At 41.3% G+C, this 11,771-nt stretch overlaps 1 protein-coding gene across 1 annotated transcript; it reads left to right on the top strand.

Annotated features, from left to right (window-relative positions):
• The first annotated feature begins 7,666 nt into the window (after positions 1-7,666).
• Positions 7,667-11,771, top strand: LOC137092994 (nuclear factor 7, brain-like). The gene is made up of 6 exons (XM_067457610.1): positions 7,667-8,062; positions 10,076-10,171; positions 10,286-10,516; positions 10,627-10,649; positions 10,732-10,850; positions 11,227-11,771. Exons 1-6 carry the CDS (start codon positions 7,667-7,669, stop codon positions 11,769-11,771), a joined length of 1,410 nt encoding a protein of 469 aa, XP_067313711.1.

The raw sequence follows: 11,771 nt of genomic DNA, 5'->3' as shown, positions 1-11,771 counted from the left end.
CATTACATTTACTTTTTAGGACAAATATGATGCAACATAACACTGCACTTCAAGTACTTCAAATATTAATGGTTATTAGCTTTAAACTTTCTGGTAAAATACATTATAGTAGTTTATATAAGTTAAAATGAAAGTGCTCCATTAGCTTTTTCTTTCAAGTAAAATTTTTTAAAAAAGAACTAAAAAAAAAATTCATAAGAATCATCTTTTACAGACAGTAGGCTACTATTAATAACACATTTAAAGCTGAAAATTAACATGAAAAAATAACATTTCACCATGAAATCATGTAGTGAAATGTTCTGTGTTTAACAATCACAATTATGATATCCAGAGCTGTGAAAAATAAAAATACACTGCCAGAAGTCCCCCAACTTTAAAGGCCCCTTTAAATTATTAAAAGTAGATGCTTATGCTAACAGAGGGGAAAACGGTCGCATTTGCAGCAGATATGCATTGCTGCCTAATGTGCCCATTATAAATCAAAGCACGAGATGACAGGGGTCGAGCAGAACACCGGAAAATCTGACAGAATGGACAATATTTGTCTGTCTGTGCAATACACGAGCGCGGTTCAGCTGCGCGTGCGACCAATGCTGCCTGAGCACAACGAGCGCGCGGCTCCCGCTCTCCATACGCAAAACTTCTGTTCTGCGCCGCCTGCACGTGCAGTGTGAAACCGCCGTCAGCGTCGAGTTTCTTAACTTTTTCCCTGCTGAAAGCAGAGCCGTGGAGACCAACTTCGCCATACTTTAATTGTTTTGAGGGGCGAGCTGACATGACGGGAGGGGTTGTGTCGCGAAGATTTGCTTTCCTCAGATACGTTCGCCACCCACACGACACAGAATTTCATTACAAATAAGTAAAATTCCGGGGAAATCTGCGTTAACACCAGATTCCGCGTTTATATGCAGATTCCTCGTTAATATGCCAATTCCGCGTTAATATGCCAATTCCACGATTCCGTGATCGTGGAAATTATAGGGCCCTAGCAATAGGAAACAAAGCTCCAAAATAGAAGTTAGAAAGAGACCTCAAACTTACATAGAATTTAAATAAACTAAGCCCTGATAATTTAAATAAATCAATATTAATATTATTACTATTAAAAAGACCATTTCAATAACAAAGTCAACAAAAACATAATTAGATAAAATAACCACAAAGGAGCTCAAACATACATTTCTTAAAGGGAAAGACACCATTTATTTGGTGGTTATAATCGTCTTGTTTTACTGTTTTTTTTCCTTTCATCTACATTTATTCAATTTCCTGCAAGTAAAGAAAATAATTTGGCTAAAGTCATTTTCCTGGTCTGTCTGGTTTCTGTATTGATGTGATTTACTGTATTTCTTGCCCTCTGTAGCGGACCTAGTATTCTGGTCCATTACTGTGTATCCTGACACGGATAGAGAAAAGAGTAGCTACGGCGCATACTAGCGCTATTGGTTACACCTGCATCTCAGATGGGTTTTCTCCAAAGATGTCGATCAGGGTCATATTTCCAAGACCGACAACAAATGTGGCCAATTCATTGTCATGATCTCTTGTTGATCTTCCAGCCAGATCTAGAGCATGAAGACAACCAGAATCTAGTCAAACTTCATCTCTAGTGTTCATCTCGTCTGACCAGCTTCATGAAAGCTCCTCTGCGGCACCTTTCGGCACTGACGGCAAACTGGAGTCCAGACATGGCATTGATTTGGATTTCCCAGAGCTCTGAATCCCTAAAACTGACAGCACAAACACTCTCTGGTCTCCCAGTTTCTGGATGAGTTGATCTAGAACAGCAGAGATCCAGATCACAGGAACATGAGCAGCATCTCCATCCATCAGCTCCAGTGGAAATCCAGAGCTCATCATCTCAGCTGCAAGACTCGGGAGAGAAGAGAAGTGAACCTGCAGGCCTTTCTTGTTCTTCTCCACAGATGAACAGGATTCATAGATCTGACCGCTCTCCCTCATGATCTGCTCCAAACCAAAGGCTGAGGCTTGAAGATCCTCAGATATTCTCTCAAGTTCTGCTTGGTTAGCTGTCAGGTTTCCTGGATTATGTTTCTTTCAGTTTTTGGACTGTTGATCACTTTTCATCATAGGTAAGGTAAGGCAAGGCAATTTTATTTGTATAGCATATTTCATACACAATGGCAATTCAAAGTGCTTTACATCTTTTCAGGAAGCTGGTTCCAACTACGGCTGGCATAATAGCTAAAGGCAGACTCTCCTTGCTTTGAGTGAACTCTTGGTATTTCTAACTGACTTGATCTGCTGATCTGAGTGATCTGTTGGATTTGTATTTAATCAGTATATCTGCGATGTATTGAGGTCCTAATTTTTGAGTGATCATTGAGTGATTTATAAACAAGTAGTAGTACTTTAAAATCGATCCTAGATGTAACTGGAAGCCAGTGTAAAGACCTGAGGACTGGTGTGATATGGTCATATTTTCTGCTTCTGCTTCTGCTCCGCGTTCTGTATGAGCTGCAGCTGTCTAATGGTCTTTTTGGGGAAGGCCGGTGAGAAGGCCATTACAATAGTCCAGCCTACTGGTGATGAAAGCCACTGTAAAACCTAACAGTGAAATTCACTAAATTAAATAAGTTCATTTTAATTAATGTTACCAAAAAAGTTAATTCAACTTAACAAATATGTGTGATGTTAACTCAAAAACGTATTATTGTAAGCAAACCTCAATCTAAATTACAGATATTTTTTAATCTAGTAAATTACATCAATGGCTAATAAAATAACTAAAAGCTGATCAAATAAATAAACAATAGTATATACATTAATCTACTTCATATTAAGCCTACAGTCTTACACTAATCTCTTTTAAAGTCATTACATTTACTCGTGTCAAAGTATCATCGCAGTGAGTTTCCGAGGCAACAAAACCGCGCCATTTTCCCTCCTTCAGTCCAGTCTCAGCAGGACGGCTCGCGCTACAATCAAGAAAAACAACAGGTAAGCGTTTCAAACTTATTTATTCATAATTCGGGCATGTTTGAACGTGTTCCGTGTTATTCTCGTACCTCTTTTATGTTTATCTGAAGATTAACCAGCTCAGTAATGATGTGTGTAAAATTAGCCAGCAAACAATCTAACATTAGGAGCAAGCGCGCGATTGCATCAGTGTTATCAACGGTAATGTAAACGTTTGGAGTTAAATATGCTGTTTTACACCACAGTTTGTCAGCGGGGAATTAAAAATATACGTTTGTGCTTTCTCACAGTCGGACAGATAAACGCTGGCTTTTGAGACCGCTGGCCATCTTTCCACGTCTCTCACGCCACTAATGTTAACTACGTTAAAGCAAAAGGTAACGTTAATGCAAACTCAAGCAATCCTTATATTACAACCGTTTTAAATGTATTGTTAATCGAATTCGAGTTTTCTCTATCATATGTGATGCTAGTTGATTTGACTAAAGCAGCTGAAGCTCCGGGGTGAACAAAGTGACTCGGAGTATTTGAGATCCTGTTTTGATTTAAACTGTTATTTGTTCCTCATGACGTTTTCTCATTTGTAACTCACTCTAACACATTGTTGCCATGCTTTTAACTCTTTTCAGCGCAAAGACGAAGGTGCAATGGCAGCAACAATACTTGAGTAAGTAAGTTAGAACTAGCATTGAACAAATCAATGGGATTTTGTAACGTTACTGTGCGAAATGCAAATGATAACGTTATGAACAGCTTTGTGTTTGTGATTTTTTTGTTATCAGGCCTTTAGCCTCAAGATATGCGTTCACCTTGAGAATTTCATCTTTGTTTCCAAATGTAGTGATTTCAGTTTTGTCTTTGTTTAACTGAAGATAGTTTTGGCACATCCAGTTGTTAACTTTATCAATGCATTTGCACAGGGAGTCAATGGGGCAGTAGTCATTAGGTGATAGTGCTAAGTAGAGCTGGGTATCGTCAGCATAGTTGTGGTAAGCAATATTGTTCTTTTTCATTATTTGGCTCACTGGCAGCATATACAGGTTAAACAGGAGTGGTGCAAGAATTGACCCTTGTGGGACTCCGCATGTCATGGATGTCCACTCAGACTTATGGTCTCCTATACTCACATAATAACCTCTCCCTTCTAAAGTATGACCTGAACCATTTGAGGACCATCCCAGAAAGCCCGACCCAGTTTTCCAGCCTGTCTTGAAGTATGTTGTGGTCAACAGTATCGAATGCAGCACTGAGATCCAGTTGTACCAGAATTTATGTTTTGCCTGTATCAGTATTTAAGCGAATATCATTTATAATCTTTATGAGCGCTGTCTCTGTGCTGTGATGCGGTCGGAAACCAGATTGAAATTGTCAAAGTATCCGTTTGAGCTTAAGAATTTGTTCAGTTGATTGAAAACAACTTTTGGAGATATCCAGGTTTCTCTTTTTCAGAAGAGGCTTAACTACTGCTAGCCTAGAAATCTAGACGCACCCTAGCGGCAGTAAATTTAATTTGCCCGCAAGTGTCGTCTAGGAACTCTCAATACCATTCTGAGCTGTATTCCTCAAAATCTGGACGGCCCAATCACATCGTGTATAGAGTCGGCGGGCGGGGCCATAATGACGACGGCTGGGTTGCCTTTGCGTGCTTCTAGTAAACACAGAAACTGGCGAACGGCGGCGGTCTTTCGAATCAGCTTTGACCGCGACTCTGGAAGACTTGGAGTTAAGCTTTTCTCTGAGAAAAGAACAAAGAACCGACTCTATACATGATACTGACCGGATACGGTGAATGTTTATCAGTCAGCGAGCTCTGCTTCACCTTCTTTGCTCTGGTTGGTGTAGCGCTATCCTATCGCGTGCAGAGGGAGTTTGAAAGACAACCGTTTATCTGCCCCTCGGATTGAGCCGTCAATGGTGAGTTTCCAGACCAAACATCTTGATGTGGGTCTGGCTTGTCAGGCTAAACTATTGCAGTTTTAAGGGAGTTTGGAAACGTCCCATAGAGAAGTGAGGAGTTTACCACTTCTAGGAGATCTGCTTCTATAATAATTTCAGTTGCTGATTCTAATAAAAACAAAGCTGAATTTAGTTATTTATGTGTTTGTTACATATTGAGGTGTGAGCCTCCTCTTTAAATGACTCAACGCTTCTTCTAAGCACCCTGCATCATGGCGCTGCTCAAACTAAAGCCTAGTTCACACTGCCGATTTTGAGTCGCCGACAGGTTTTGTGAAATCGGCGACAAATTCCCGAGATCATAGGCAAATCGGTGCTCGTGCACGCGAGTGACAATCACACAGTGTGAATAATCAAAGACGCGATCAGAGAGAATCACAGACGAGTCGCCGACACCGGTGAGATATTTGGCATGCTAAATATCTCGAGTTATAGAGCAGAATATCCGTATTTTAATAGATATATTTACAATTCTATCAAACAGAAACAAAGGCCAAACATTTGCACATCCAGCCGCAGCAGCAGCACATTACAAAATTGTTTATTTACCTCAAACTGTCTTTGCAGAACACAATCCTGGCTCCCTCTGTCTCTCCAACAATTTCTGCCGCCATATTCTTTTTTCTTTTTTTCACAAATCAGCGCACATACAATTTAAAGTAAACTTTGTGCAGTTTATCATTTTTAATAACAATTCAAAGTCTCGCGCGAGAACTCCGGTCTGACGCACGTGTGATCTCGCGTTTACTAGTCACATTGCACGTGTAGTTGGGAAACGTAGTTTGGGCACCGGAGAGAGAGCGATGTCGGCGATTCTTCCTCTTGTTCAGTCATTATCCTCAACCCACTGTAATGCCAATAAAATTGCAATCATTTCTCCAGTATATACTGATAAATGATCTGAAAATCTTTTGTTAACTTTGACCTTGAAATCTAATACTGTGAATGCCACTCCTACTCTGTTTTCCATATCTGGATGCATCTGAAAAAATCAAGACATAACTAAAATAATTACCTTGAATACACATTTGTGCCATTTGAGCATTATATCTATCCCCTTTGTCCTTGTCTATTTTCCCCAACAGAGACATATCCACATCGGCCTGTGGTAATAACCATTGGGGAATAACAGACCATGGAAATGTTAAACTGATGGGCATCTCATTTATTTCCATTTCTTTCATCACTTCATCCATCCAAAACTCTTGCTTTCAAACTTTTCTTTTTCCCACCATGGATTTAAACGATCTTTTACTGGATGATCTGTATCATGTCCTTGTATACTGACCCAATAATTTAATGATAATTGCATTCTCCTTAGATCTCAGGGCATTTCCCGTTTCAATCTGCAATGCTGCAGTAGGAGTCGACCTTATAGCCCCTGTTAATAACCTTAATGCCTTATGTTGAATCCTGTCCAATTCCTTCAGCCCGCTCACAGAAGCAGATTGATATATTATACATCCATAATCAAGTGCTGAACGTATTAGTCCGTTATACATACTTCTCATTGCCATCCTCTCAGCCCCCCAATCCTTACCCACCAAACATTGCATAAAATGTTGTACTTTCCTAGCCTGACAAGCCAGACAGACATCAAGATGTTTGGTCTGGAAACTCACCATTGACGGCTCAATCTGAGGGGCGGATAAACGGTTGTCTTTCAAACTCCCTCTGCACGCGATAGGATAGCGGTACACCAACCAGAGCAACGAAGGTGAAGTAGAGCTCGCTGACTGATTAAACATTCGCCGTATCCGGTCGGCTAAACTCCGAACACATCTTCCCTTTTCAAGAATGACTTAAGTGCCGTTCTTTGTTCTTTTCTCAGAGAAAAGCTTAACTCCAAGTCTTCCAGAGTCGCAGTCAAAGCTGATTCGAAAGACCGCCGCCGTTCGCCAGTTTCTGTGTTTACTAGAAGCACGCAAAGGCAACCCAGCCGTCGTCATTATGGCCCCGCCCGCCGACTCTATACACGATGTGATTGGGCCGTCCAGATTCTGAGGAACACAGCTCAGAAGGGTATTGAGAGTTGCTAGACGACACTTGCCGGAAAATTAAATTTGCTGCCGCTAGGGTGCGTCTAGATTTCTAGGCTAGTACTTTCCTACATTTATCAATAATTTTCTCAATATGCGTTTTAAATGTGAAATAGAAATGTTGAAATCATAGGCAGAGTTAAGAAGGGAATGACACAGCTGAATATAATCAAGCATAATGAGTCCAGGCAGTGGGTTATGGGTAATGTAGTCCATGATAAGACAGCACAAGAGTCTGGAGGAGAGCCCCCTAGTGGAGATCATGAGCACTACAGCTGGAGGATGAGACAGTCCTTTGATGAACTGCTAATGTCTCATACTATAAGACTATCAATTTTGTTTTATTTTTGGAAGTAAATTATGCCAGTGTACATTTTTATATAAATGACTTAGTGTTATGAACAGTCTTAAAGAAAGAAAAGATGACTAACTTAGTTTAGTTTTAGTGGTTTATGTAACCGGCCCCAGAAGGTCCAAAAGTTCGCCAGAGATTCCACCCTCTAATAAAACCATTATCAGGAAGTGACTAATCTTTTTATTTCTACCTTTCATTTTTACTGAAAGCTAAAACGAGTCGGTGTTGTGAAGAACAGAGGACGACGATTTGCATTAGGATTTTTGTGTATTTCTAAATTAGATTTTTATTGTAATTGTTATTTACTTTTCAAACCAAATTTTGGAAAGTGAAAGATAATTGTAGATTACTGGATCTTTTACAAGACGAGGGAATGGATTCAAAATCTGCTGAAACTCCTACTTGTCCTATTTGCCTTGAAATCTTCAAGGTTCCTGTTTTTCTGTCCTGTAGTCACAGTATTTGTAAAGAGTGTCTACAACAGTTCTGGAAAACTCAGGAAACTCAGGAGTGTCCCGTCTGCAGGAGAAGATCCTCAAAAGGTGATCCTCCAGTTAATCTAGAGTTAAAAACCTTGTGTGAATCATTGATAAAGGAGAGAAATGAGAGGCGTTCATCAGAGTCTGAGGAGATCTGCAGTTTACACAGTGAGAAACTCAAACTCTTCTGTCTGGAGGACAAACAGCCTGTGTGTTTAGTGTGCAGAGACTCAGAGAAACACACCAAACACACATTCAGACCCATCAGTGAAGTGGTTTCATCTCACAAGGTAAGACAAATATCTCTCATTTCATGTGATAAATACTTCTACACACATTAGTGTAAGAATGGGTCGCTCTCAGGAGCTCAGTGAACTCAAGCGTGGGGCCGTGATAAGTTGCCACCTGTGCAATAAGTCCATTCCTGACATTTCCTCACTACTAAATATTCCACGCTCAACTGTTAGTGGGATTATAACAAAGTGGAAGCGATTGAGAACAACAGCAACTCAGCCACAAAGTGTTAGGACACGTAAAATCCCAGAGCGGGGTCAGCGCATGCTGAGGGTCACAGTGTGTAGAAGTTACAAACTTTCTCCAGAGTCAACAGCTCCAGACATCCAAACTTCTGTGGCCTTCAGATGAGCTCAAGAACAGCGTAGAGAGCTTCATGGAATGGGTTTCCATGGCCGAGCAGCTCAAGCCTTACATCACCAAGAGCAATGCAAAGCGTGGGATGCAGTGGAGTAAAGCAGCCGCCACTGGACTCTAGAGCAGTGAGACGTGTTCTCTGAGCGACCAATCACGCTTCAGTCTGACAATCCCATGGACGAGTTTGGTGATCGCCAGGAGAACGGGACTTGCCTGACTGCATTGTGCCAAGTGTAAAGTTTGGTGATGGGTAATTATGGTGTGGGTTTTTTTTCCCAGGAGTTGGGCTTGGCCCCTTAGTTTCAGTGAAAGTAACTCTCAATGCTTCAGCATACCAAGACATTTTGGACAATTTTATGCTCCCAACTTTGTGGGAAGAGTTTGGGGACGGCCCCTTCCTGTCCCAGCATGACTGCGCTCCAGTGCACAAAGCGTCGGTCCATAAAGACATGGATGAGGAGTTTGGTGTGGAGGAACTTGACTGGCCTGCACAGAGTCCTGAGCTCAACCCGATAGAACAGCTTTGGGATGAATTAGAGCGGAGACTGAGAGCCAGGCCTTCTCGTCAAACATCAGTGCCTGACCCCACAAATGAGCTTCTAGAAGAATGGGCAAAAATCCCCATAAACACACTCCTAAACCTTGAGGAAAGCCTTCCCAGAAGAGCTGAAGCTGTTAGAGAGGGTGGGCCGACTCCATATTAAACCCTACGGATTAACAATGGGATGGCATTAAAGTTCATGTGCATGTAAAGGCAGGCGTCCCTAAACTTTTGGCAATATAGTGTACTTTCAGTTCCTGTATTTGCATTTGTACAACCACAAATTTACAATTGCATGGATATAATAATTAAGAATTGGCCATTGCAAAAAACACATTTGTTTGGTGATTTCTTGATGTTCATCATTTGCAATTAAATAATTTTAAAGGACCCGTTTTTTTATGTTTACAGTGTGCAATATAACATGAGTTCATGTTTCACGTGTAAAAATGCAGTATTTTTCACACAATTGACTGATCTGTACAGCGCTGTTTCCTCTGTCCTATAAATGGCCTGATGATTTCCTTGTTCTATGAAGTCCCTCCTTCAGAAACATGTAACGAGTTCTGATTGGGCCAGCGCTTCCCGTGTTGTGATTGGACAGCAGCTTAGCGCACTTTGCCCGGAAAGGTCCCGCCTCTTACCATAACGGGGCGATGCGAGTGCTGAATGCGCGCTCTTCTCCACGTGGGAGAGCAACGAGACCACGCCCCCTATTTTGCGTGTTCTTGTGGGCGGAGCTTTAGTCAACAAACGGTTCTAGTGACGTCATCACAGCAGGAAGTGCAGCGGTGTCGTCCAAACCGGCCGCTCGCTGGGCCTCGAAAGGGAACTTCTGTTAAATAAAATATCTCGCTTGGCATTGAACTTTGAGCTTTATAATTTTACAGGTATTATTTATGCTCTAACAGCAACATTACACACTAACTAAAGCTTGAACGATGGGATCGCAAAGAACAGGACCTTAAAAGATATATGTCCTGCCATTGTCAGGCCCAAATGCTTCATAAAATCATAAAAATATTTATATAACAATAAAAACATCCAGACACACAATGTTTAAACCTCTTAAAGCTTCTTCAGTTTCACAGATTTTCATCTTAACCTGTAGGAGGAATTTAATACAGCGCTGACGTCCTTACAAAACAAGCTCAAACATGGAGAAGAAATGAAAGGAGAGTGTGATAAAACAATCCAACACATCGAGGTGAGGATGTGTAAAGAGTTAAACACTCAACACACACACACACAGTTTATTATTGACATTAGTGGAGTGTGTGTTCACACAGAGCTGACTGAAGTGAATGTGATGTGATTTCAGTCTCAAGCTGAGCACACAGAGCGTCAGATTAAAGAAGAGTTTGAGAAGCTTCATCAGTTTCTCAGAGACGAAGAAGAAGCTACAATCACTGCACTGAGGGAGGAAGAGGAGCAGAAGAAGCAGAGGATGAAGGAGAAGCTGGAGGAGATGAACACACACATCTCAGCTCTTTCACACACAATCAGAGACATGGAGGAGATGATGAAAGCCAATGACGTCTCGTTTCTAAAGGTGACCAATCAATCTGGCTTCATTCTTTGAGCATAAAACAACTTGAGCCTCACTGACAATGAGAGTGTTTGAGAAGATATTAACATGTTTTCAAACTCTATATTTTCCAGAACTTTAACGCCTCAATGGAAAGGTGAGTGAGCTGCTCGTATCTCTTCTCTCAGTGGATCTGAACTCAAATTCACTGCAGTTCTGACTCCTGAATGTTCCTCCAGAGTCCAGATCCCACAGCCGGATCCACGGATGAGTTCTGGAGCTTTGATTGATGTGTCCCGTTATCTGGGTAACCTGCGGTCCAGAGTCTGGAAGAAGATGCTGGAAACTGTCCAACACAGTGAGTCTCAGCAGATCTGACACCAGCGCAAAACATCCTTCAGATAGAAACACACACAACATTAACATCTGATAGAAATATATTTAATAATCACTGGAGTTTCTGAGTGAATCTGAACTGTATTTCAGAAGATCATCAGATCATACAGTGAACTCATAATGACTACAGAAGTCTGTTCCTCATGGTCTCTGCTTATGTATTAGGACACAATAGTGTTTATTGAATATGATATTAAACCTGAAGCCTCAATCCATTCTGACAGAAACTGACAGACCATTGTCATGATAGCAGGATTTATAGAAAGTCTTTATATGTGTTTTATATTTACATTTCTGATTATATTTCATCCTGTAATCTGATGTTCTTCTCTTTGCAGCTCCGTTGACTCTTGATCCAAACACAGCACATCCTTGTCTCACACTCTCGTCTGATCTGACCAGTGTGTCGCTCAGGGATGAAGATAAAACACTTCCTGATAACCCAGAGAGGTTTGACAGGTGTCTGTGTGTCCTGGGATCTGAGGGCTTTAACTCAGGAACACACTGCTGGGATGTGGAGGTCGGTGACAGTACAGGCTGGGGTCTTGGAATAACCACAGCATCAAACCAGAGGAAGGGAAAGGATTTCTTTGACTCTAATGTCTGGTTTGTGTGGTACGGGAACAGCGAATACTTCTCTAAATCCCCAGATCAACCCGTCACTGTCTTTCCTGTTAAAGTGAAGCTTCAGTGTGTGAGAGTTCAGCTGGACTATGACAGAGGAACAGTGTCATTCTCTGATCCTGTAACTAACACACGTTTACTCACATTCAGGACGTCCTTCACTGAGACTGTCTTTCCATTCTTAGGTAATTTCTGCACAACTTCCCCTCTGAGGATCTTACCAGTTAAACTGATTATTACAGCAGAAAATCACAGTTAA

This window comes from Pseudorasbora parva, chromosome 11 (genome assembly GCF_024679245.1).
Source record: "Pseudorasbora parva isolate DD20220531a chromosome 11, ASM2467924v1, whole genome shotgun sequence".
NCBI lineage: Eukaryota > Metazoa > Chordata > Actinopteri > Cypriniformes > Gobionidae > Pseudorasbora > Pseudorasbora parva.
The sequence above is the reverse complement of the archived record's forward strand: the minus strand, read 5'-3'. Positions and strand labels throughout refer to the sequence as shown.